This window comes from Acanthopagrus latus, chromosome 2 (genome assembly GCF_904848185.1).
Source record: "Acanthopagrus latus isolate v.2019 chromosome 2, fAcaLat1.1, whole genome shotgun sequence".
Lineage (NCBI taxonomy): Eukaryota > Metazoa > Chordata > Actinopteri > Spariformes > Sparidae > Acanthopagrus > Acanthopagrus latus.
Window position 1 is genome coordinate 11,073,034 of NC_051040.1, and position 26,753 is coordinate 11,099,786.

A 26,753-nucleotide genomic window follows, 5' to 3' on the forward strand; every position below is an offset into this window, starting at 1 on the left:
CTCACAACTATTATTCTACAGGCTTGTGTAAATTTATAAGGAGGGCTATGTCATCCCCTTTGCATGCTTTCTGTCATTGTAAAATCATTTTCACCACCCATTAGGGCTACAGGGGCAGGATAATAATAATACACACAAACTTAAGTGAGTTGATGCAACTCACACACACGCAGTTAAGTAAACAACATGCTATTTCAGCAAGTGTTTAAGCAAAGCACAAACCAAATCCCTTTTCTATTTATTTTACTTTATTTCAACAACCCCCTAACCCCCCCTTGATATTAGAAGTTTAAAACACACAATATAAAACGTTATTTACTCCATGATAGAGCCAATCTACTCTCCAAGACAAACTTTAAATGATTTGGAATATGTGAAAGAAATGTGTATTACTCTTCAAAATACGAGGGAATGTAGTTTTTTTATTTATTTATTTATTTACTTTTTATAGAACATATTTAATTCGTTTGCTTCAATTTGATAAATCAGAACAAATGGCCCATGAACAAAAAATGACCAAATTGCTTTATTTGCAGATTAGTTGTTGTTTAAAATCCCAAAACTTAAAATTGTTTAAATTAAATATGAACATTTTCTTGAAAGAATAAGCTAGTTCTGTTCTGTTTTCAGACAGGCCGCAGACCCTACTAACATCTTTGGGTATAGAACTCCTCCTATCATACACAAATCCACTGATAATTTGCATTTATCACTAGCTAAGACAAACTTTAAATGATTTGAAATATGTGAAATGAACATGAATTATTCTTCAAAATCTGAGGGAATGGATTTTTTTTTTTTTTTTTTTTTGCTTTTTGTAGAATATATTTAATATGTTTGCATTAATTTGATAAATCAGAAAAAATGGCCCATGAAAAAAAACAACTAAATTGATGACAATTTGTTGTTGTTTAAAATCCCAAAACTCAAAATTGTTTAAATTAAATATGAACATTTTCTTGTTTTCGTCTTCTGTTTTCACACAGGCTACACACCCCACTGGCCTCTTTGTGTATAGCACTCCTCCTATCATACACAAATCCACTGAGAATTTGCATTTAGCACTAGCTAGCTAGTCAGTGCATGGATATTGAGTCTGTGTCTCACCATACATAAGACAGTAAGGCCACTTTCCTATTTTTTTTCTCCAGCGATGGCAAGTTTGTCAACTGATTTCATTTTCTCCTCGAATAGAGTCAGAACCTCCAGAGGTCTGTCAGGTTGAATCATTCTCCAGCATAACCTTATCCATTTTTGGAGTATAGACCTGTGGATATTAGCAGATAGCTAGGACTATTTGATAGGTTCGGAAAAGCAGTCTTAAGACTAGAATAACAGACCACAGACCATGAGGCGAGTTGGAACTGCTGGCAAAATGATATTATTCTCAAAACAGAAGTCGACAATACACACAGAGTATGGTGCCAGAGAACATATATCAGAGGAGTGTTTTTTTTATATTATTTTTGGCCTTAATGGCTTTATTGAAGCCTCCTTGAACCAGCACCTTGGAGGGGTTTGAGCACCTGAATGATCCTAGGAGCTATGTTGTCCGGGGCTTAATGCCCCTGGTAGGGTCTCCCAAGGTAAACAGGTCCTAGGTGACAGGTCAGACTAAGACCGGTTCAAAAACCTCTAATGACAGAGATAATATCAAGGATGCGTACGTTGCCCAGATTGGCGTCACTGGGGCCCCACCCTGGAGCCAGGCCTGGGGTTGGGGCTCGCAGGCGAGCGCCTGGTGGCCGGGTTTTTGCCCATGGGACCCGGCCGGGCGCAGCCCGAAGGAGCGACGTGGGCCCGCCCTCCAGTGAGCTCACCACTTGCAGGAGGGTCCAGAAGGGGCAGGTGCGGTGTGATTTGGGTGTGGGTCGTGGGCGGAGGCCCCGGCGACCCAATCCCCGGACGGTGACTCTAGCCATGGGGACATGGAATGTCACCTCACTGTCGGGGAAAGAGCCTGAGCTGGTGCGAGAGGTTGAGCGGTACCGGCTAGAGATAGTCGGGCTCGCCTCTACGCACAGTCTGGGCTCTGGAACCGAACTCCTTGAGAGAGGCTGGACTCTCTTCTATTCTGGAGTTGCCCGTGGTGAGAGGCGGCGAGCTGGTGTGGGCTTGCTTATAGCTCCTTGGCTTAGCCGCCATGTGTTGGAGTTTACCCCAGTGAACGAGAGGGTTGTTTCCCTGCGCCTTCGGGTCGGGGATAGGTCTCTCACTATTGTTTGGGCTTATGGACCGAACAGCAGTGTAGAGTACCCGGCCTTCTTGGAGTCCCTGGGAGGGGTACTGGAGAGTGCTCCAACCAGAGACTACGTCTTTCTACTGAGGGACTTCAATGCTCACGTGGGCAGCGACAGTGTTACCGGGAGGGATGTGATTGGGAGGAATGGCCTCGCCGATCGGAACCAGAGTAATGTTTTGTTACTGGACTTCTGTGCCAGTCACAGTTTGTCCATAACGAACACCATGTTCAAGCATAAGTGTGTCCATATGTGCACGTGGCACCGGGACACCCTAGGCCGGAGGTCAATGATCGATTTTGTGGTCGTGTCATCTGACCTCCGGCCGCATGTTTTGGACACTCGGGTGAAGAGAGGGGCTGAGCTGTCAACTGATCACCACCTGGTGGTGAGTCGGATCCGCTGGCAGGGGAGGAAGCTGGACAGACCTGGCAGACCCAAACGTATTGTGAGGGTCTGCTGGGAACGTCTGGCAGAACCCTCTGTCAGGGAGGCCTTCAACTCCCACCTCAGGGAGAGCTTAGACCTGATCCCGAGGGAGGCTGGGGACATTGAGTCCGAATGGACCATGTTCTCCACCTCTATTGTTGACGCGGCTGTCCAGAGCTGTGGCCGTAAGGTCTCCGGTGCCTGTCGTGGTGGCAATCCCCGAACCCGGTGGTGGGATGCTGTCAAGCTGAAGAAGGAGTCCTATCGAGCCTGGTTGGCCCGGGGGACTCCTGAAGAAGCTGATGGGTAGCGGCAGGCCAAGCGAGCGGCAGCACGGGCAGTCGCGGAAGCAAAAACTTGGGTCTGGGAAAAGTTTGGGGAGGCCATGGAGGAGGACTATCGGTCGGCCTCGAGGAAATTCTGGCAAACCATCCGGCGCCTCAGGAGGGGGAAGCAGTCCTCCACCAACACTGTTTACAGTGGAGGTGGGGAGCTGATGACCTCGACTGGGGACATTGTCAGGCGGTGGAAGGAATACTTCGAGGATCACCTCAATCCCACTGACATAGAGGAAGCAGAGGCTGGGGACTCAGATGTTGACTCATTCATCACCCAAGCCGAAGTCACTGAAGTAGTCGGGAAGCTCCTCAGTGGTATAGCACGGGGGGTGGATGAGATCCACCCTGAGTACCTCAAGTCTCTGGATGTTGTGGGGCTGTCTTGGTTGAAACATCTCTGCAACATTGCATGGCAGTCGGGGACAGTGCCTCTGGACTGGCAGACCGGGGTGGTGGTCACCCTATTTAAAAAGGGGGATGTGTTCCAACTATCGGGGGATCACACTCCTCAGCCTCCCTGGGAAAGTCTATTCCAGGGTACTGGAGAGGAGAATTTGGCTGATAGCCGAACCTCGGATCCAGGAGGAACAATGCGGTTTTTGTCCGGGCCGCGGAACACTGGACCAGCTCCATACCCTCCGCAGGGTGCTCGAGGATTCATGGGAGTTTGCCCAACCAGTCCGCATGTGTTTTGTGGACTTGGAGAAGGCATTCGACCGTGTCCCTCGTGGCATTCTGTGGGAGGTGCTCCGGGAGTATGGGTTTGGGGGCCCTCTGATAAGGGCCGTACGGTCCCTGTACGACCAGAGCAGGAGCTTGGTCCGCATTGCCGGCGGTAAGTCAGACCTGTTTCCGGTGCATGTTGGACTCCAGCAGGGCTGCCCTTTGTCACCGGTTCTGTTCATTATTTTTATGGCCAGAATTTCTAGGCGCAGCCACAGGCCGGAAGGGATCTGGTTCGGGAGCCACAGGATTTCATCTCTGCTTTTCACGGATGATGTGGTCTTGTTGGCTCCTTCGAGCCAGGGCCTCCAGCATGTCCTGGGACGGTTTGCAGCCAAGTGTGAAGTGGCTGGGATGAGAATCAGCACCTCCAAGTCCGAGGCCATGGTTCTCGACCGGAAAAAGGTGGCTTGTCCCCTTGGGGGAGAGCTACTGCCTCAGGTGGAGGAGTTTAAGTATCTTGGGGTCTTGTTCACGAGTGACGGAAGGATGGAGCATGAGATTGACCGCAGTCATGCGGTCATTATATCAGTCTGTCATGGTGAAGAGAGAGCTGAGTCGAAAGGCAAAGCTCTTGATTTACCGGTCAATCTACGTTCCTACCCTCATCTATGGTCATGAACTTTGGGTCATGACCGAAAGAATAAGATCCCGGATACAAGCGGCTGAAATGAGTTTCCTCTGCAGGGTGGCGGGGCGCTCCCTTAGAGATAGGGTGAGGAGCTCTGTCACCCGGGAGGAGCTCGGAGTAGAGCCACTGCTCCTCCACATCGAGAGGAGCCAGTTGAGGTGGCTCGGGCATCTGTTTCGGATGCCCCCGGGACGCCTCCCTCGGGAGGTGTTCCTGGCATGTCCCACCGGGAGGAGACCCCGAGGAAGACCCAGGACACGCTGGAGTGACTATGTTGCCCAGCTGGCCTGGGAACGCCTTGGGATCCTCCCAGAAGAGCAGGAGGAAGTGTCTGGGGAGAGGAAAGTCTGGGTGTTCCTGCTCAGGCAGCTGCTCCCGCGACCCGGCCCCCAGATAAGCGGATGAGAATGGATGGATGGATGGGCTTTATTGACAGTACAGCTGAAGAGGTTGACAGGAAACAGAGTTAGACCACACAACAGTTTGCATTGCCAATTTAGCACAAAATAAATGAAAATGTAAAATGAAACTTAACACAACCATACTCAACTTTCACAGATTGATATCAATCAATAAACTCAAATTTCCACAACTCTGTGATTAAAATCAGTCCTTGATAGGTCCTTTAAAAGAAAGAAAAGTCCAAATGACAAAGTGACGTCAGTCAGATGAGACGCATTTACCGTAGTAACTGTGAACCGGCGGAAAGAGTAGAACAGAGAGACAGTTGAAACTTGAAGAAATCAACAAGTTACATTAGCAGGCTATGATCAATTATGGTGCGTCACGGCATCGATGCATATTCGTCCATGTCCGCATTGTGATGCATCAAAATGATTCCACCCCCCTACTCTCCAGTACGTGGTGCTGCAGCTGCCTGATTGGCTGTTACCACTGCACGTGTTAAAGGAATAGTACACAAAGTAAAATAGCAGAACTGAATTATAAATTACTTTTTAGTTATTGTAAATTGTAAATGTACTTAATTACTAATTTACTCATTGTATTCAATAATCATGTAACCTGTCACATATTTATTGGTTTAAGACTGTATCAACCCAGGTTACAGGAGCCTCTGACAAGGTCACGCAGAGGCCGGCAACCTACAGATGCCACAAGCACTGCACAGTGACCATTGCCCCGTCAGTGAATAAAAAAGTGACAATAATTAATCAAGAATCTGTTTCATACATAGACATTTTATTGTTCATAGTTTCTTTTGAATGTGTTCTTTACAGTATAAATGAGTTAAACAGATTACCAATTTGACAAATATTAGCAGTTTCAAATGCATTTCACTGCTGAATGAATTGAAAAGAGATATTGATTTCAACTAGTTGAACATTTTATTGTAAAATGTCTTTTATGACTTTGTGGTACCTCGACTCATGATTGCTTTCTTTGTGTTCCTCTCTGGTCTCAATAGGATTATGAAGCATTTTGGTCCAAAGAGTGCCAACAAGAGGCCAAAACTGGATGCTAAGATGGCAAATACCTCCACTGCATCTGCATATTTGCCTGGAGAGTTGACATAAGCAGGGACAAAGGCCACCCACACAGCACAGAAGATCAGCATGCTGAAGGTGATGAGTTTGGCCTCATTAAAGTTGTCTGGAAGGTTCCTTGCCAGAAATGCTAAGAGGAAGCTAAGAGTGGCCAGTAAGCCAATGTAGCCCAGTAACACTGCAAAACCAATTGTGGATCCAACTACACACTCGTAAACTATTTTGTCATTGTGGTATTGAGTGTTTTTATGGGGAGCTGGTGAGGAGGAGACAAGCCAAGCAGTGCAAATAGCTGCCTGGATAGAAGTGAGAACCATAACTGTCCCTCTCTGTTGCATTGCACCAAACCACTTCAGACTGTCTCCACCTCCTGGCTTGGAGGCCTTGAACACAGCCAGAACCACCATGGTTTTTACCAAAATACATGAGACGCAAAGCACAAAACTAATCCCAAATGCTGCATGTCTCAGCTGGCATGTCCACAGTCTGGGGCGACCAATAAACAACAGTGAACAGAGAAAGCATAGCTTAAGTGACACCAGGAGTAGGAAACTCAGTTCTGAATTGTTGGCGCGTACTATAGGTGTACTGCGATGATAGATAAAGATGCCCAGGACAACAGCACAAATAAATGTGCCCAACAATGATGTGGTTGTCAAACAGATACCCAGAGGCTCATGGTAAGAGAGAAACTCTGTTTTCTTAGGAACACAGTGGTCACGCTGAGGGCTGGACCAGAAGTCCTCTGGGCAACTGGTGCACTCCATGGAGTCTGAAAAGCAGGTGAGAAGGATCCTTGCTGTAGTATACAGTTTTTGTCCTTAAAGTAAATTAATATATTGAAATATGAACACCCACCAGCCTTGTTGCTGATCTTTCCCTCAGAACAAGGGATGCAGTCAAAACAGCACACAGGTTCCCCTTTCTTTCTGGCCATGCGGGTACCTGGAGGACAGCTCTCACTGCACACTGACCGGGGTGGCTATAGGCAGAAAATAAAACTATTACTCTATGTTATGATGCAATTTTGTAGATCCACAGTCCTAAAAATGAGAGGTGTCTGAAAAAGCAGAAATTACTTTGTTTGATTCAAAGTTCCAGAAGATTTTATCTTCATCAATTATGAGTTCTTCAGCTTTAGTAGCCGACCTCTTAACCTCTCCTACATTCTGAATTTTCGTTCTTCCATCAGGGAGCTGCAGCCAGTTCATGACATCATATATTGGTAAGGCATCGCCATTCTCATCAAATGACACTTGGTCACCAAATGATGTGGTGAAATTGACCTGTTGCAAATAATTTACAATCTAGAGATGGATCATAAACATGTAAATAAGAACATTAGTATTGTCTAATACTCTACATAAACAGAGAAGTATTAGATTGCAAAATGATTTACTACAAAATCAAGGCATTTTCATCTTTCTTTTATCTTAGTATTGAGACAACCTGAAATATATGCTATTATTTTGTTTAGCAGGTATTTTAAAATGAATATAGGTGTAGTGTAAATTGATATCACACCTGCCATGGCTCCAGTGTCTGCAAAGTGGCACAGCTTTGTCCACTGAAAGGGCCTCTCCCTGGCTCACACTGCAGCATATCATGAAGTGCATAGGCCAGAGCATAGACAGCCTTGTAAACATTGTACTCTGGCCTGAGATTAGAAAGATCCAAAAACTCAGTCTCCACACTTTCAATATCTTCCTTACCAGTACAACGTGTTCCACCAACTTCTGCCCAATCTGCTGGGTCAAATTTACATTGAAACGTGTATTCCCAAAACTGTCTCACCTGAAATATAGTGTATTATATAGTCTTATTTGACATAAAAGAAATTATTATTATTATTATTATTATTATTATTATTATTATTATTATTATTATTATTATTATTCAGTAACTTTATATGGTAAAATGTAAATCTCACTAAGCTATTTCCATAGTTGTCATTGTCAGGACGCATTTGTAGGAGGAATTCCCTGAACCCTGTTATTTCTCCTCGGCGGATGGCAATGCTCAGTGTGCCTCTCAGGTACGGCATGAGCCGGGGTGTTTGTAGTGCAGCAGCTGATGTCCAAGCTTCACTTGCTATCCACTGCTGTCCTGTCACATTCTGCCTCACAACCTATGTAGAGCAGTGTATAAAATATAGGTTTCAGACTTTTGTTTCGAAAAGGCAGTCTGCTTCATAGCAGATATTTTATACACCAATTATTCTCTATGGCATGCATTGCAAGATGTCCAGTTTAATATTTCAGTCTGCTTAATGTCTATGTTAAAACCTGTAGTCAATGACCTCTACTTATCACAACACAATATGTTACTTTAACTGAATGGTAAAATATATGGTTGTTTTATAATATTAAATTCCAATAAAGTTCTATTTCAAGCCCAACCTCATCCATGAGATGAATCATGTGACCTTCATGTGCAAACACCATGACCACACGAGCTGTGGATTTTTTTATCACGTCCACAATCATCTTTAGTCCTGCTTGGTCATTGTCCCAGGGTAAAACCTCTAAGTAAGCCAGACAACCTCCACCAGACTCAGTCAGGTCTGATTGGAAGGATCGGGCAGCGTGGAGTCCATAGTCGTCATCACTGACCAACAGGCCAACCCAAGTCCAACCAAAGCGTTTCAGAATCTGAATCATAGCACGCACCTAAGTGAATACATTGTTGTGAAGGGATTAGTACAGAGATGAGTGTTTTCTCTTGTAGTGACATGCCACCAACCTCAATAATTGCAGCACAGATTATATGATTAATAGGCTTCCCTATTAAATCACAGTCATTTAATACCATGAACAGGAAAGACAAGGTTTTGGCCATGAGGGATTTTTTTTATAACCTAGCCATACTGCCTGAAACTAACATATAGTTTGCAGTTCTCAACTTACTGACTCACCTGGAAAGCGTCACTTGGGATTGTTCTAAAGAAGGATGGAAACCGCTTCCGATCACTCAGGCAGGAACATGTGGAAAAATAACTCACCTATAAAGAAGCATACAGTATAGATTGATGTCAGCCTTGTCAAAATATGTTCAGGTTTCAGCAATGTATCACTTATTAAGTGGTATTTGTTCAAATGAAGTAGACACAAGTCCAACAATACAAACATAGGAGATAGGAAACTTACAATGGGCATTTTGTATAAACCTAGCACACTGGAGATTGCAATAGAAGATGTAGAGAATGAATCACCCACAATCCCCAGGACTGGAGGGCTTCCTACACAGTTCTGTTGAAGCAGAAACTGCCTCTCTTGACCACTCGCTAGTGATAATGCACCACTGAATCCAATAACAAGTGCACCACAATTATCATAAAGACTGTATCCCAGAGTCACATTAGGTAGCAGATTGGCGTTCTTGTTGATTTCATCAATAGCATAGATCATGCTCATGGCTTGCCTCAACCCTGGAGTGTCAAAGCTAACACACAAAATATTAATTTTAACAAAAAAGTAATATGGCTCTGTAAAAATCTGGGTAGAAATGAAAAAAAAAAACAAAAAACAAAAACAAAAAAACCTAAAACTGTCAGTGACATATTACAAAGTGACAATGACATATATTTTATGTATGAAAAGTATCAGTGAAACTGTCAGTGAAACTGTCACACAAAGTCATATTACTAATATTTCATAAGCATTTTTGCACAGTGATATTTTCTAGCTTCAATTAATTATTTAATCATACAGCACATTTTACAGGGATTGATGTTGTCTGCTGTAGGTCTGTGCAACTTACCCTTTGCAGCTTGCCTGCTCTGGCTCAGACGTAAATGTCTGCTCAGGGAAGACAGAGTTGTAGTGGACCTCAAAAAGCCCACCGAGAACCACATCGCCAGGCTTGTGCATTTCATTAAGATTAAACCTTCCCCATAATTTACAAGATGACAGAAAAGAGGAAGAAGCAAAGCAAAAAGAGGAGGAAGAGAAAATAAACAAGATCAAGTAGATGCAAACATATGAGTCAATAAAAGCTCCCATAACTGCCCTCCTTCCTTTACAGCTATTACTTTTCTTCATACAAGGTTACTTAATTTATATGCAGGGCTAGGTCACCTTTGCACCATTTGTCATGATGTTTCATCATTAACACCAGCTGTTTGTGTATGGGCTAAGGGGGAAGGACATAATACATGCATAAAGTAACTTCTGTTACAATAACACGTGAAAAAAACGTAAATGTAAAAATTCTTTGCCAAATTAAAACAGTTTTCAGCGAATATAATCCACAAACCATACACAAAGTAATTCAATCTTGTTTGTTATTTAAATAACAATTTCACAATTGATTGATTTTAGTTTGCCAGATTTACACCGGGCCTGAAACTAGCCTCTTGGCTAATTCTCTCAAGGTCTTCAAAATTCATTAGAATGTCATCAGGTAAAAAAGATGAAATAACACAGAATGAGTTCCACATGAACGTTTCTTTATTTCTTTGAGTCTCTTCTAAATGTATTATTTATAGTAAAAACATTCCTGAAGTTAAACAACAGCTTACTTTTTTTATATAATGTATATTGGAAAGTCCATGGAAGGTATCTATTGACTCAATGCTGAATATTGGTCCAAACAAGTTGATCATTTTACTTTAACTGTTACTTTTATGACTTGGAGGTGCCCCGGCCCATGATTGCTTTTTTTGTGTTCCTCTCTGGTCTCAATAGGATTATGAAGCATTTTGGTCCAAAGAGTGCCAACAAGAGGCCAAAACTGGATGCTAAGATGGCAAATACTTCCACCGCATCTGCATATTTGCCTGGAGAGTTGACATAAGCAGGGACAAAGGCCACCCACACAGCACAGAAGATCAGCATGCTGAAGGTGATGAGTTTGGCCTCATTAAAGTTGTCTGGAAGATTCCTTGCCAGAAAAGCCAACAGGAAGCTAAGAGTGGCCAGTAAGCCAATGTAGCCCAGTAACACTGCAAAACCAATTGTGGATCCAACTACACACTCATAAACTATTTTGTCATTGTGGTATTGAGTGTTTTTATGGGGAGCTGGTGAGGAGGAGACAAGCCAAGCAGTGCAAATAGCTGCCTGGATAGAAGTGAGAACCATAACTGTCCCTCTCTGTTGCATTGCACCAAACCACTTCAGACTGTCTCCACCTCCTGGCTTAGAGGCCTTGAACACAGCCAGAACCACCATGGTTTTTACCAAAATACATGAGACGCAAAGCACAAAGCTGATCCCAAATGCTGCATGTCTCAGCTGGCAGGTCCACAGTCTGGGGCGACCAATAAACAACAGTGAACAGAGAAAGCATAGCTTAAGTGACACCAGGAGTAGGAAACTCAGTTCTGAATTGTTGGCGCGTACTATAGGTGTACTGCGATGATAGATAAAAATGCCCAGGACAACAGCACAAATAAATGTGCCCAACAATGATGTGGTTGTCAAACAGATACCCAGAGGCTCATGGTAAGAGAGAAACTCTGTTTTCTTAGGAACACAGTGGTCACGCTGAGGGCTGGACCAGAAGTCCTCTGGGCAACTGGTGCACTCCATGGAGTCTGAAAAGCAGGTGAGAAGGATCCTTGCTGTAGTATACAGTTTTTGTCCTTAAAGTAAATTAATATATTGAAATATGAACACCCACCAGCCTTGTTGCTGATCTTTCCCTCAGAACAAGGGATGCAGTCAAAACAGCACACAGGTTCCCCTTTCTTTCTGGCCATGCGGGTACCTGGAGGACAGCTCTCACTGCACACTGACCGGGGTGGCTATAGGCAGAAAATAAAACTATTACTCTATGTTATGATGCAATTTTGTAGATCCACAGTCCTAAAAATGAGAGGTGTCTGAAAAAGCAGAAATTACTTTGTTTGATTCAAAGTTCCAGAAGATTTTATCTTCATCAATTATGAGTTCTTCAGCTTTAGTAGCCGACCTCTTAACCTCTCCTACATTCTGAATTTTCGTTCTTCCATCAGGGAGCTGCAGCCAGTTCATGACATCATATATTGGTAAGGCATCGCCATTCTCATCAAATGACACTTGGTCACCAAATGATGTGGTGAAATTGACCTGTTGCAAATAATTTACAATCTAGAGATGGATCATAAACATGTAAATAAGAACATTAGTATTGTCTAATACTCTACATAAACAGAGAAGTATTAGATTGCAAAATGATTTACTACAAAATCAAGGCATTTTCATCTTTCTTTTATCTTAGTATTGAGACAACCTGAAATATATGCTATTATTTTGTTTAGCAGGTATTTTAAAATGAATATAGGTGTAGTGTAAATTGATATCACACCTGCCATGGCTCCAGTGTCTGCAAAGTGGCACAGCTTTGTCCACTGAAAGGGCCTCTCCCTGGCTCACACTGCAGCATATCATGAAGTGCATAGGCCAGAGCATAGACAGCCTTGTAAACATTGTACTCTGGCCTGAGATTAGAAAGATCCAAAAACTCAGTCTCCACGCTTTCAATATCTTCCTTACCAGTACAACTTGTTCCACCAACTTCTGCCCAACCTGCTGGGTCAAATTTACATTGAAACGTGTATTCCCAAAACTGTCTCACCTGAAATATAGTGTATTATATAGTCTCATTTGACATAAATGAAATTATTATTATTATTATTATTATTATTATTATTATTATTATTATTATTATTCAGTAACTTTATATGGTAAAATGTAAATCTCACTAAGCTATTTCCATAGTTGTCATTGTCAGGACGCATTTGTAGGAGGAATTCCCTGAACCCTGTTATTTCTCCTCGGCGGATGGCAATGCCCAGTGTGCCTCTCAGGTACGGCATGAGCCGGGGTGTTTGTAGTACAGCAGCTGATGTCCAAGCTTCACTTGCTATCCACTGCTGTCCTGTCACATTCTGCCTCACAACCTATGTAGAGCAGTGTATAAAATATAGTTTTCAGACTTTTGTTTCGAAAAGGCATTCTGCTTCATAGCAGATATTTTATACACCAATTATTCTCTATGGCATGCATTGCAAGATGTCCAATTTAATATTTTAGTCTGCTTAATGTCTATGTTAAAACCTGTAGTCAATGACCTCTACTTATCACAACACAATATGTTACTTTAACTGAATGGTAAAATATATGGTTGTTTTATAATATTAAATTCCAATAAAGTTATATTTCAAGCCCAACCTCATCCATGAGATGAATCATGTGACCTTCATGTGCAAACACCATGACCACACGAGCTGTGGATTTTTTTATCACATCCACAATCATCTTTAGTCCTGCTTGGTCATTGTCCCAGGGTAAAACCTCTAAGTAAGCCAGACAACCTCCACCAGACTCAGTCAGGTCTGATTGGAAGGATCGGGCAACGTGGAGTCCATAGTCGTCATCACTGACCAGCAGGCCAACCCAAGTCCAACCAAAGCGTTTCAGAATCTGAATCATAGCACGCACCTAAGTGAATACATTGTTGTGAAGGGATTAGTACAGAGATGAGTGTTTTCTCTTGTAGTGACATGCCACCAACCTCAATAATTGCAGCACAGATTATATGATTAATAGGCTTCCCTATTAAATCACAGTCATTTAATACCATGAACAGGAAAGACAAGGTTTTGGCCATGAGGGAATTTTTTTTTATAACCTAGCCATACTGCCTGAAACTAACATATAGTTTGCAATTCTCAACTTACTGACTCACCTGGAAAGCGTCACTTGGGATTGTTCTAAAGAAGGATGGAAACCGCTTCCGATCACTCAGGCAGGAACATGTGGAAAAATAACTCACCTATAAAGAAGCATACAGTATAGATTGATGTCAGCCTTGTCAAAATATGTTCAGGTTTCAGCAATGTATCACTTATTAAGTGGCATTTGTTCAAATGAAGTAGACACAAGTCCAACAATACAAACATAGGAGATAGGAAACTTACAATGGGCATTTTGTATAAACCTAGCACACTGGAGATTGCAATAGAAGATGTAGAGAATGAATCACCCACAATCCCCAGGACTGGAGGGCTTCCTACACAGTTCTGTTGAAGCAGAAACTGCCTCTCTCGACCACTCGCTAGTGATAATGCACCACTGAATCCAATAACAAGTGCACCACAATTATCATAAAGACTGTATCCCAGAGTCACATTAGGTAGCAGATTGGCGTTCTTGTTGATTTCATCAATAGCATAGATCATGCTCATGGCTTGCCTCAACCCTGGAGTGTCAAAGCTAACACACAAAATATTAATTTTAACAAAAAAGTAATATGGCTCTGTAAAAATCTGGGTAGAAATGAAAAAAAAAACAAAAAACAAAAACAAAAAACCTAAAACTGTCAGTGACATATTACAAAGTGACAATGACATATATTTTATGTATGAAAAGTATCAGTGAAACTGTCAGTGAAACTGTCACACAAAGTCATATTACTAATGTTTCATAAGCATTTTTGCACAGTGATATTTTCTAGCTTCAATTAATTATTTAATCATACAGCACATTTTACAGGGATTGATGCTGTCTGCTGTAGGTCTGTGCAACTTACCCTTTGCAGCTTGCCTGCTCTGGCTCAGACGTAAATGTCTGCTCAGGGAAGACAGAGCTGTAGTGGACCTCAAAAAGCCCACCGAGAACCACATCGCCAGGCTTGTGCATTTCATTAAGATTAAACCTTCCCCATAATTTACAAGATGACAGAAAAGAGGAAGAAGCAAAGCAAAAAGAGGAGGAAGAGATCATAAACAAGATCAAGTAGATACAAACATATGAGTCAATAAAAGCTCCCATAACTGCCCTCCTTCCTTCACAGCTATTACTTTTCTTCATACAAGGTTACTTAATTTATATGCAGGGCTAGGTCACCTTTGCACCATTTGTCATGATGTTTCATCATTAACACCAGCTGTTTGTGTATGGGCTAAGGGGGAAGGACATAATACATGCATAAAGTAACTTCTGTTACAATAACACGTGAAAAAAACATAAATGTAAAAATTCTTTGCCAAATCAAAACATTTTTCAGCGAATATAATCCACAAACCATACACAAAGTAATTCAATCTTGTTTGTTATTTAAATAACAATTTCACAATTGATTGATTTTAGTTTGCCAGATTTACACCGGGCCTGAAACTAGCCTCTTGGCTAATTCTTTCAAAATCCATTAGAATGTCATCAGGTAAAAAAGATGAAATAACACAGAATGAGTTCCACATGAACATTTCTTTATTGCTTTGAGTCTCTTCTAAATGTATTATTTATAGTAAAAACATTCCTGAAGTTAAACAACAGCTTACTTTTTTTATATAATGTACATTGGAAAGTCCATGGAAGGTATCAATTGACTTAATGCTGAATATTGGTCCAAACAAGTTGATCATTTTACTTTAACTGTTACTTTTATGACTTGGAGGTGCCCCGGCCCATGATTGCTTTCTTTGTGTTCCTCTCTGGTCTCAGCAGGATTATGTAACATTTTGGTCCAAACAGTGCCAACAAGAGGCCAAAACTTGAGGCCAAGATAGCAAATACTTCCACCGCATCCGCATATTTGCCTGGAGAGTTGACATACGCAGGGACAAAGGCCACCCACACAGCACAGAAGATCAGCATGCTGAAAGTGATGAGTTTGGCCTCATTAAAGTTGTCTGGAAGATTCCTTGCCAGAAATGCCAACAGGAAGCTAAGGGTTGCTAGTAAGCCAATGTAACCCAGTAACACTGCAAAACCAACTGTGGACCCAACTACACACTCATAAACTATCTTGTCATTGTGGTACTGAGTGTTTTTATGAGGAGTTGGTGAGGCAGAGACAAGCCAAGCAGTGCAAATAGCTGCCTGGATAGAAGTAAGAACCATAACTGTCCCTCTCTGCTGCATTGCCCCAAACCATTTCAGACTGGCTCCCCCTCCTGGCTTGGAGGCCTTGAACACAGCCAGAACCACCATGGTTTTTACCAAAATACATGAGACAGAAAGCACAAAGCTGATCCCAAATGCTGCATGTCTCAGCTGGCATGTCCACAGTCTGGGACGGCCAATAAACAGCAGTGAACAGAGAAAGCATAGCTTAAGTGACACCAGGAGTAGGAAACTCAGTTCTGAATTATTTGCGCGTACCATAGGTGTTTGTCGGTGATAGGTAAATATGCCCAGGGTGATAACACAGAAAAATGTCCCCAACAGCGATGCAGCTGTCAAGCAGATACCCAGAGGCTCATGGTAGGAGAGAAATTCTGTCTTCTTAGGAACACAGTGGTCACGCTGGGGGCTGGACCAGAAGTCCTCAGGACAGCTGGTGCACTCCATGGAGTCTATGAAAAGGGAAACATGATGAAGTACATTTTTGATGAACAATCTCTATAATGTAAAAGAAAAATATTGAGAATGAGCACCCACCAGTCTTATTGCTGATCTTTCCCTCAGAACAAGGGATGCAGTCAAAACAGCACACAGGTTCCCCCTTTTTTCTGGCCATGCGGGTACCTGGAGGACAGCTGTCACTGCACACTGAGCGGGGTGGCTATCGGGAGGAAACTAAATCTGTAACTATATTATTGTACACTACTTACATGTATAATCAAAAACTGTGGAAATTGTCTGGATAAGCAAAAGTGACCTTGTTTAATTTAATGTTCCAGAAGATTTTATCCTCATCAATTGTGAGTTCTTCACTTTTGTGGTCAGATCTCTTGACCTCACCCACATTCTGAACTTTAGTTCTTCCATCAGGGAGCCACAGCCAGTTGACAATATCATAGATTGGTAAGGCATCACCATTCTCATCAAATGAGACTTGATCACCAAATGGTGTGGTGAAGTTGACCTTTTGCAAGTAATGTACAACCTACAAATGGATGATATAAAGTAAAATATATGAATGTTGAGCACAATGGAGTCCATCCAAAGGGAGGTTTATCCAACTGTTAAACGATAATCCAAAAATATCAGGACCTATTTACATCTTTTCAAAGATAAACATCACTAACCTGAATTTCAGGCTTATTTATACTAATACTTTCATAATCAAAATTAAATTAAAATCAGTATGAGGTATGTACTTCAAAGTGTAGCAGCTGTTTTCAAAACAGAAAAAGGTGGACTGTAAATTGATATCACACCTGCCATGGCTCCAGTGTTTGCAAAGTGGCACAGCTGTGCCCGCTGAAGGGCCCTCTCCCTGGCTCACACTGCAGCATGTCACTGAGCGCATGTGCCAGAGTATAAACAGCTTTGTAAATATTATACTCAGGCCTGAGATTAGAGAGATCCAAAAACTCACTGTCCACACTTTTGATATCTTCCTCTCCAGTGCACAGTGCTCCTCCAGCTTCCAGCCAACCTGCTGGAAGTGGTGCAAATCTACACTGAAATGTGTATTCCCAAAACCGCCTCACCTTAAAAATGGAGTGTATGTACAAAAATAATAATGACAGCAATCACAAAATATTTCTCACTGTTATTTAGTTATGATACAATTTTAAGATTTAACGTTTTACCATGTTATTTGCATTGTCATTTTGGCCAGGGCGTATTTGTAAGAGGAAATCCCCTAGCCCTGGTATTTCTCCTCGGCGGATGGCAATGCCAAGTGTGCCACTTAGGTATGGCATGAGATGGGCTGTTTGGAGGACAGTAGCTGATGTCCAGGCTTCACTGGCTATCCACTGCCGGCCAGTCACATTCTGCCTCACCACCTGTGTATAAAATATTAGACAAGCGCTCTAATCTCTGCGGACTAAGATGAAGAAGCATTCATTATTAAGGGCTCTCTCAAAAAGCATAACTGATGTTTACAACAAGCTTCCATTTTTTGGTAAATTTCCCTTTATAACCCAACAAATTCAATATAATTATTAAAATAATTAATTATAATGTTTCACTCTTTATGAGATGTCCGTTTAAATCCATTAATGACCTGATGACAATTTTCAGGGAGCTGAAATTTGATTTAATTGATTGAAACTGATGATCATTGATATGCTTTTGTTGGATCATCATGCTGTCTTTGTAAAAATCATAGATGTCTAAATATTTAATACTATGTTTAATTCAAACCTCTTCCATTAGATGAATCATGTGGAACTCATGTGCAAACACCATGATCACGCGAGCCGTAGATGTCTTTATCAAATGTACAATCCTCCTGAGTTCACTTGGGTCACTGTCCCAGGGCAAAACCTCTAAGTAGGCCAGACAACCTCCACCAGACTGAACCAGGTCAGATTGGAAGGATCGAGCAACATGGAGTCCATAGTCATCATCACTGACCAGCAGGCCGACCCAAGTCCAGCCAAAATGCTGTAATATCTGAATCATAGCACTCACCTAAGCGAATGGTGTGGAAAAATAATTGAACAGAAAATTACATATTTTAAAATTGCATACACAACAAACCAATATAACGTATACTATTTATATTTTAAAGTTTCACAATGAAATCTCAAGTTATTAATCCTATTAAGAGAACAGAAAAGGTTTTCGTCATGATGGACCATTTCTACAAGCTTGCTGTACTGCCTGAAACAAACATAGTTTGCAGTTCTCAATTTAGTGATTTACCTGGAAAGCATCACTTGGAATTGTTCTAAAAAAGGATGGAAACCGCTGCCGATCACTCAGGCAGGAACATGTGGAAAAATAACTTACCTGTAAAGAAACACACCATATGAGCTCAAATTGTTGATGTCATGTAACTCAGACCCAGTGGGGATTTTTATATTATTTCACTAATGTATTAAAGATAGCAAAAATACTACACAAGCAAAGATATGATAGGAAACTTACAATTGGCATTTTGTATAAACCTAGCACATTGGAGGTAGCAATAGAAAACGTAGACGGGGAATCACCCACAATGCCCAGGACTGGAGGGCTCCCTACACAGTTCTGTCGAAGCAGAAACTGCTCTTCTCGGCCACTTGCCAATGATAATCCACCACTGAATCCAACAACAAGTGCACCACAATTATCATAAAGACTGTATCCCAGAGTCACATTAGGTAGCAGATTGGAGTTCTTGTTGATTTCATCAATAGTAAAGGCCATGGTCATGGCATGCCTGAACCCTAAAGTGTCAAAGCTAACACACAAAGTATTGCTATTAACCAGTAAAATGCAATATGGCATCGTGGGAACTGAGTAGATTTGTACACAAAAAAAAAAAAAAAATATATATATATATATATATATCTACAGTTATGTAATAACAATACACAGTCACAAGTGTACATTATATAGATGTATTTTAACATTTCAAAACCATTACTAAAACTGTCACAAAAAGCTAAATATAATGTTTCATTAGAATTTCTGCACATTAGATTTTATGTCTTACCCTTTGCAACTGGGCTGTTGTGGTTGTGAGGTAAATGTCCACTCAGGAAAAACAGAGCTGTAGTGGACTTCAAACAGCCCACCCAAAACCACGTTGCCAGGTTTGTGCATTTCAATGTGATAAAACTTTCTCCATAAATGACAGGATAAGGCAAAAGATGAAGATGCAGAATAAAAAGAGGAGATGGAGAAAAAGAGGAAATACGAGTCAAGAAAAGCTCCCATAACTGCCCTCCTCCCTTACAACTGATCTCACAACTGCTTCCATTTGTCATTCAAGGTTACTTCAATTTATAAGCATCCAGGGCTATGTCATCCCCTTTGTATTTTTTCCATCATGGTTATACTTTTTAATCCCCAAAGAGGGATGAAACTGCCATAAATAAAGATATAAATAAATGGTTTGATAATTAAAATGAAATATGCCATGAATCCACTAAAGTAATATTTAAATAAATGCAATTAATTGATTTTAAATTTAGTTTGTATTTATGTTTACGGATTTCTGCCTCATTATACAAGTTTCAGTCACAAATGATCATATTTTTCTTCAAAAATCAAATGGGATTGCGGTCCACATAATCAGAGGTTGTGTTACAAAAAAAGTTTTTGTAAGTCTTTAAATACATTTAATATGTTTACCACTTCTTGCTAAGTTAGTCAAATGGTATTAACTATGCAGAGATTGTCTAGTTATGAGACACTTCATGAATGTAACCCAAAACTGCTGCATCAAAACAATCTTATGTTGCTTAATGCTGAATAAAATACTGTGTGACAGTATTGAGAGGAAATATCCATTAATAGTGCTTACAGACTGTAGGTTTCAGTGGATAAAAAGAATGCCTTAGACATTTTGACTGTCATGCTGTTCAACCTTTCATGGATTTGTTTGTCTTATTCAGATCCATTATAGAAGTCTGCAACCTGAACCTGAGCCCTACAGAACCTGAGGCCTGACCTTGGGAGAGGGCTCAAGTTGGGCCAGATTCTGTGCTCACCACTCTTCCTGCTGCATGTGACTTGTTGTTTGCAAGTAGCGATTTGGCGGGGAAAGTGAGGGAAAAGATCTAGTTCAGTGTCAGGCATGGAAGAACTGAGGCACAAGATAATGAAAGGGGAGCTGATTAAAATCCCAAACGAGAATGGGGAAATTAGTCTGTTGGAGTACTTCAACTTGATTGTCAAGTGTGACACCCGAGAATACACAGTAAATGTGCATAGTTGCCATTGCAATGAGATTATAAAATATGATAGCAAGAAGAATGGGGCATCCTCCCTCCTTTGGGTTTAGACTCGGGTGCGGGATTCAAATGTTGCATTACAGTTGGTCTTATTGTCGGGTAAGGCCTATAAGGCATGAGCAGTTCAGGGGCATGGCTTAATTTTCAAGCCTGTGTAGACCACTACTCCCTAAATGTTTCCCTGAATGTGTCTGACTTAAATTAATTTTCAATATTATTATAAAAGCATATGATGGTGTTGATGTCGCTCACTGCTGATCACTTACTTCAGTTAAAGTAGCTACCTAAAAGTTAAAATGGTAATTAATAGGGAACCTGTTTGAATGACTACAAAAGCCACCTAAAAAGTGGTCTCATTTCATCTGTGAGATTTAGTCAGGTGTACACTCAGGCCTTTAATAGACATAAGGGCAATGAAGTAGAAAAAAAAATATATATTTTTTTGATTTCTTGCAGTTTCTTTTTAATTTCCTCTTTACAGAACAAATATCTCCAAAGTTAAAAAGCAGGTTACTTATTTGATGTATATTGGCCATCCCATCAGCAAATCACTACTGAATGGCTGTCTCAGACCAGTTGATCATGTTACTTCAACTGCTGCTTTCATGACATGCTTGTACCTCGACCCATAATTGCCTTCTTTGTGTTCCTCTCTGGTCTCAGCAGGATTATGTAACATTTTGGTCCAAACAGTGCCACCAAGAGACCAAAACTGGAGGCAAGGATGGCAAATACCTCCACTGCATCTGCATATTTACCCGGTGAGTTAACATAAGCAGGGATAAAGGCCACCCACACAGCACAGAAGATCAGCATGCTGAAAGTGATGAGTTTGGCCTCATTAAAGTTGTCTGGAAGATTCCTTGCTAGAAATGCTAACAGGAAGCTTAGGGTAGCCAGTAAGCCAATGTAACCCAGTAACACTGCAAAACCAATTGTGGATCCTACTACACACTCATAAACTATCTTGTCATTGTGGTATTGAGTGTTTTTATGTGGAGTTGGTGAGGCAGAGACAAGCCAAGCAGTGCAAATAGCTGCCTGGATAGAAGTAAGAACCATAACTGTCCCTCTCTGCTGCATTGCACCAAACCATTTCAGACTGGCTCCCCCTCCTGGCTTGGAGGCCTTGAACACAGCCAGAACCACCATGGTTTTTACCAAAATACATGAGACAGAAAGCACAAAGCTGATCCCAAATGCTGCATGTCTCAGTTGGCAAGTCCATAGTTTGGGATGGCCAATAAACAGCAGCGAACAAAGGAAACATAACTTAAGTGACACCAGGAGCAGGAAACTTAGTTCTGAATTGTTAGCACGTACAATGGGTGTACTGCGATGATAGGTAAAGATGCCCAGGACAACAGCACAGACGAATGTACCTAGCAATGAGGCAGTTGTCAAGCAGATACCCAGAGGCTCATGGTAGGAGAGAAACTCTGTTTTCTTAGGAACACAGTGGTCGTGCTGAGGGCTGGACCAGAAGTCCTCTGGACAGCTGGTACACTCCAAGGAGTCTGGAAACACGGGAAAGTTATTTTTTAAAAACATTTCCCCCTTTTTTTCCATGCCTTTCTGTTGCTATTACAGCAACAAGGACATCATCCCTCCCACCTTGATGTGGAATTGGGCAACACTATCATGAGATAAAGCCAGAGTTCAGCAGTACTGGGCATACAACAACCTCAACACCAACTGAACACCCACAGTGGATTAAAGTACTGAACACAAACTGATGCTCCACAACAAATCATCACATTTTTAATTGATACCAACCAGTTGCATTGCTGACCTTTCCCTCAGAGCACGGAATGCAGTCAAAACAGCACATAGGCTGTCCCCTTTTCCTTGCCATGCGGGTACCTGGGGGGCAGCTCTCGCTGCAAACTGACCTGGGTGGCTAGAAAGAAAGCATAGTGAAAAGAAATCATTGTTATCTACAACATTTGATGCTGCTATTGCATGTTATACTCAAGCAAATACAACACTGATAAGAAGCAACCTCTTGTAATTCAAAGTTCCAGAAGATTTTGTCTTCATCAATTGTGAGCTCTTCACCTTTGGAAACAGACTTTTTAACCTCACCCACATTCTGAACTTTAGTTCTTCCATCAGGGAGTTGCAGCCAGTTCATCACATCATATATTGGTAAGGCCTCACCATTCTCATCAAAAGACACTTGGTCACCAATTGGTGTGGTGAAATTGACCTTTTCAAGGTAATACATAAGCTGCAAATGGGAGAGATACAACAGGCTTATAATGTGCAGTGTTCCTGGTTGGGAATCTGTTTGCATCTTTTTGGCTACATGTATCCACTGATTACATTTCTTCTCAGATGGAGTCTCCACTTTAAGTCACTTTGGACACTGCTGACATGACAACAGTGTGATGTGCACACTGTCTTGTCATATGGCTCTGTCTTTTGTTTGTGACAGGCTTCCTTGACTGATAGAAAGGGATAGGAGTAATCTCACCTTACATGTTTTTACAACTGCTTGCCTATGCTCTATGGTGAGCCAGGGGTGTGGGACATGTTTGTTTTATGGTGTTGAACCCTCCAGGGTTAGATGGTCCCACCTAGTTCCAGAAGTGTGTTAAGTCTTTTGGGTTGAGTTCCTTATTTCTGCTCTGAAGTAGTCATAGTTGTAATATGTTGTAGAACTGTGGTGCCTAACTTAAAGCTGTTCAAGATCAATGGGCAAGTTCCAAGGACATGTCACATCAGGGCATGCATTCATTGAGCTCCACCCACTTTACCCATAGATAAAATGAATTTTATGATTTGGTAACCCTCATTCCATAGCATAGGCGGAGCCTATTACTTATGGATGCTGCTGCTCCCAGGCTGCTTGCTAGAGGTTGTCTGATGGCAGACTGCAGACACACTGCATCATGTACTGTGGCATAATTAATCTGTAGAAAAGCCGTTGATGACAGCTTGCATAAGTGGAAATTTTCAGTGGACAAATACATGTTTGTGATTGGAGAGAATCAATATCCACAGAGTCCATTAGAGGGCTCCAGATGTACTCAAATAACTTGGGTTACCATATCGTAAGCTTCATTCTCAAAAAATTGATATTAAACTTCAAGAATGTTGATAGCAGGCATAATTAACTACGTACTACCTAACAGAATAAACAGCTTTTTCCATGATGATCCACTCTCTCAACAATGAAATCAGTAAGTACCTCTAGGTGTAGCAACTATATTTAAAACAGTACCAGGAATGTTAATTGATATCACACCTGCCATGGATCCATTTTTTGCAAAGTTGCACAACTTTGCCCTCTGAAAGGCCCTTTTCCAGGTGTACAGTGAAGCATGTCATTGAGGGCGTATGCCAGAGCATACACAGCCTTGTAAATATTATACTCTGGCCTGAGTTCTGATGCATCCAAATAGTCAGTCTCCACATTCCCTAGATTTTCATGTCCAGTACATAATGCTCCACCAGATTCCACCCAACCTGCTGGGGGGGGTGCAAATCTACACTGAAAGGTGAATTCCCAAAACTGCCTCACCTGGAATGTATTTAAAATCACTTGATTACAGATATGATATCAATATATTTTTCTGACAATTCGCCATTAGACCACAAGGTTTTACTCTTACCATGCTGTTTTCATAGTCATTGCTGTGGTGCTGGTCAGGATTAATTCTTAACAGAAAATCCCTGAGTCCTGGTATTTTTCCACAACGGATAGCAATGCCCAGTGTGCCTGCCAGATATGGCATGAAGGCAGTGGTATGAAGTCCCTCAACTAATGTCCAAGCTTCACTGGCAATCCACTGCAGGCCTGTTACATTCTGCCTCACCACCTGGGTGGATGACATTAAAAATATCTTCTGTGAAACGATGACAATCTGCATTGTGCTATGTAATAACATATGAATGCACATAACAATTTTCTGCTGTTTTCTTTTGTTATAAAAGCATGGACATGATGATTACATTTTCACAGCAAGGTGATTCATTTAAATCACCATTTATGTATTTTGATCTGTATTCAAAGAAGTGAGTTATAGAAAAGAAGTACAAAGAGCACACAGGACTGGTAAACGTAGAACACAGGTTTACGGATATAAATAGGTATCTGCATAAATGTTGCATTATTAGAGTTTTGGGCAAGAATATATAGTTAAGCCACACCATTTTTTTTAATGTAAAATAATAAGAAAATAATAATTAAGCACACAATCAGGTGTTATTACATGAATTTCGAAGAAAGAAATATGGTATCATGCTTTGGATTGAGGTCTCTTATATATTTTTTTCTTTCCTCCTCTCAACAAGGAATTCCTTGTAAAATTAAAAAAAAAAAAAAAAAAAAAGATATATCATTGCATTATCATCCCCCAACCTCCGTCATGAGTTGAGTCATCTGCATCTGATGTGCAAACACAATGACCACACGAGCTGTGGATTTTGTCATCACATCCACAATCATCTTATATTCATTTGGTTCATTGCCCCAGGGCAAAATCTCTGAGTAGGCCAGACATCCTCCACCTGACTGAGCCAGGTTGGATTGGAAGGATCGGGCAGCATGGAGCCCATAGTCATCATCACTGACCAGCAGGCCAACCCAAGTCCAGTTGAAGTGTTTAAGAATCTGAATCATAGCACGCACCTAAGTGTATCCAGAGTTGAGGGATTAGAGTTCAGGCTAAAATACTGCGATCATAATTAATTTATCCCATTATGTTTAAATCCGTAAATACATATGTTGCATCAATGATGCACAGAGTAAGTATAGTTCATACCAACAGGATTGGCAGGACTTATTTTCAGGTTTACTGTACTATGTTGAGACATATATGCAGTTATTATTTAATATGGTAATAGCATTTCACCTGGAAAGCATCACTTGGGATTGTTCTGAAGAAGGATGGATACCTTTGCCGATCACTCAGGCAAGAACATGTGGCAAAATAACTAACCTATAATGAAACACACATTATGCACACAGGTTGCGCATCTCATGTGAGTTAGTAGAAACATTTAATATATTATGCTCATTTAAAAAAAACAAATAATCAATTCAAGTACAGCACTAGAAAAGCACACAATGACTTAAAGACACCAAACTTACGATGGGCAGTTTGAACAAACCCAGAACATTGGAGGTGGCGATAGAAAAAGTTGAGAATGGATCCCCCACAATCCCTATAACTGGAGGAGTCCCTAAACAGTTCTCCTGAAGCAGAAACTGCTCCTCTCGGCCGCTTGCCAATGACAACGCAGCACTGAAACCAATACCAAGTGTAGCACAGTTGTCATATAGACTGTATCCCAGAGTCACATTAGGTAGCAGATTGGAGTTCTTGTTGATCTCATCAATTGTATAGGCCATGGTCATGGCATGCCTGAACCCTGGGGGGTCAAAGCTAACACACAAAGTATCACTATTAACCAATTAAATATAAGACAGTATTTTGTGCATTTTATCTGCTACGTGTGTGAGATTTACCCTTGGCAGTTGGGCTGATGTGGCTCTGCGATGAAGGTTAGCTCAGGGAATACAGAGGTGTAGTGTACCTCAAACAGCCCACCTAGAATTACATCACCGGCCTTGTGCATCCCATTGAGATGAAACTGCCTCCGTAATTTACAAGATGGAGAAAGATTGGAAGACTCAGAGAAGAAAAAAGAGGAAGAACGGAAGATCAGATAGACACAGAAGAACAAATATTTGACAAGAAAGTCCCCCATAACTGCCCTCCTCCCTTTGCTCCTGTACATAATCTTCATGCACAAGTACTTTTATACTGCAGGGCTATGTCATCTCTTTTCGACAATGTTTAATTGTTTACACCAGCTTCCAGGGATTGGGCAGCAAGGAGGGATGGGCTTAACACATTTCAAAGAATACTGTCCCACATCAATTCCACATAACTAGGTATTCAGGTAAATGTATGCCCTAAACCATATTACATATATTGTGAATGACTCTCATGTACATGGTCTTTTGCATTAAGGATCAATAGCCCATTTTAACTCACTGTCTCTAAGATACTAGAATCAGGTTAGTGTGTTAATGAATATTAATGTGGCAATTGTGCCTTTTTACATCACACTCACATATGATAAATTATTGAACTGAAAAATATAAAAACAGCATCATCCATTCTATAATACATTTGGTTGGCAAAAAGGAAATGGGAACATTACACTGAATAAATGCTTGTATCCTTGAAAACTAATTATTTGAATAGAATATGAAACCCAGATACAAGTTAAATTTTTGTCAAATATTGATTCTGCAAACACATGGAGAGTCTTACTTAAATCTCAGTCTATAAATGCCAAACTGTGCCAAGTAGAAATAAACAC

General features: G+C 41.3%; 2 protein-coding genes across 2 annotated transcripts; both read right to left on the bottom strand.

Annotated features, from left to right (window-relative positions):
- Nucleotides 1–5,675: 5,675 nt before the first annotated feature.
- LOC119032493 (extracellular calcium-sensing receptor-like) lies at nucleotides 5,676–14,490 on the bottom strand. The gene is made up of 15 exons (XM_037121756.1): nucleotides 14,381–14,490; nucleotides 13,770–14,064; nucleotides 13,538–13,624; nucleotides 13,021–13,290; nucleotides 12,552–12,749; nucleotides 12,155–12,424; nucleotides 11,710–11,937; nucleotides 11,489–11,612; nucleotides 11,209–11,402; nucleotides 8,781–8,867; nucleotides 7,797–7,994; nucleotides 7,391–7,660; nucleotides 6,946–7,173; nucleotides 6,725–6,848; nucleotides 5,676–6,638 (listed from the first exon to the last, which is right to left on the bottom strand). Exons 1-15 carry the CDS (start codon nucleotides 14,488–14,490, stop codon nucleotides 5,725–5,727), a joined length of 3,597 nt encoding a protein of 1,198 aa, XP_036977651.1. The 3' UTR covers nucleotides 5,676–5,724.
- A 744-nt stretch (nucleotides 14,491–15,234) lies between these two features.
- Nucleotides 15,235–26,132, bottom strand: LOC119008222 (extracellular calcium-sensing receptor-like). Its single transcript, XM_037078280.1, has 15 exons — nucleotides 25,891–26,132; nucleotides 25,513–25,807; nucleotides 25,274–25,360; nucleotides 24,781–25,050; nucleotides 24,032–24,238; nucleotides 23,665–23,940; nucleotides 22,417–22,644; nucleotides 22,191–22,314; nucleotides 21,738–21,931; nucleotides 18,397–18,483; nucleotides 17,334–17,531; nucleotides 16,956–17,231; nucleotides 16,454–16,681; nucleotides 16,234–16,357; nucleotides 15,235–16,148 (listed from the first exon to the last, which is right to left on the bottom strand). Exons 1-15 carry the CDS (start codon nucleotides 26,130–26,132, stop codon nucleotides 15,235–15,237), a joined length of 3,750 nt encoding a protein of 1,249 aa, XP_036934175.1.
- Nucleotides 26,133–26,753: the final 621 nt, after the last annotated feature.

Bases quoted from the DNA above. Each gene is read 5' to 3' on its own strand.
- LOC119008222 (XM_037078280.1), bottom strand. From the start codon at position 26,132: ATGGGGGACTTTCTTGTCAAATATTTGTTCTTCTGTGTCTATCTGATC. The intron at 22,645-23,664 runs GTGTGATATCAA...TCCCATTTGCAG, and splicing joins AAAAAATGGATCCATGGCAG to CTTATGTATTACCTTGAAAA. The intron at 18,484-21,737 runs GTACGTGCTAAC...GTTTCTTTACAG, and splicing joins ATCATCGCAGTACACCCATT to GTAAGTTATTTTTCCACATG.
- LOC119032493 (XM_037121756.1), bottom strand. From the start codon at position 14,490: ATGCACAAGCCTGGCGATGTGGTTCTCGGTGGGCTTTTTGAGGTCCAC. The intron at 13,291-13,537 runs GTGAGTCAGTAA...GTATTCACTTAG, and splicing joins TCCCAAGTGACGCTTTCCAG to GTGCGTGCTATGATTCAGAT. The intron at 7,661-7,796 runs GTGAGATTTACA...ACTATATTTCAG, and splicing joins ACAACTATGGAAATAGCTTA to GTGAGACAGTTTTGGGAATA.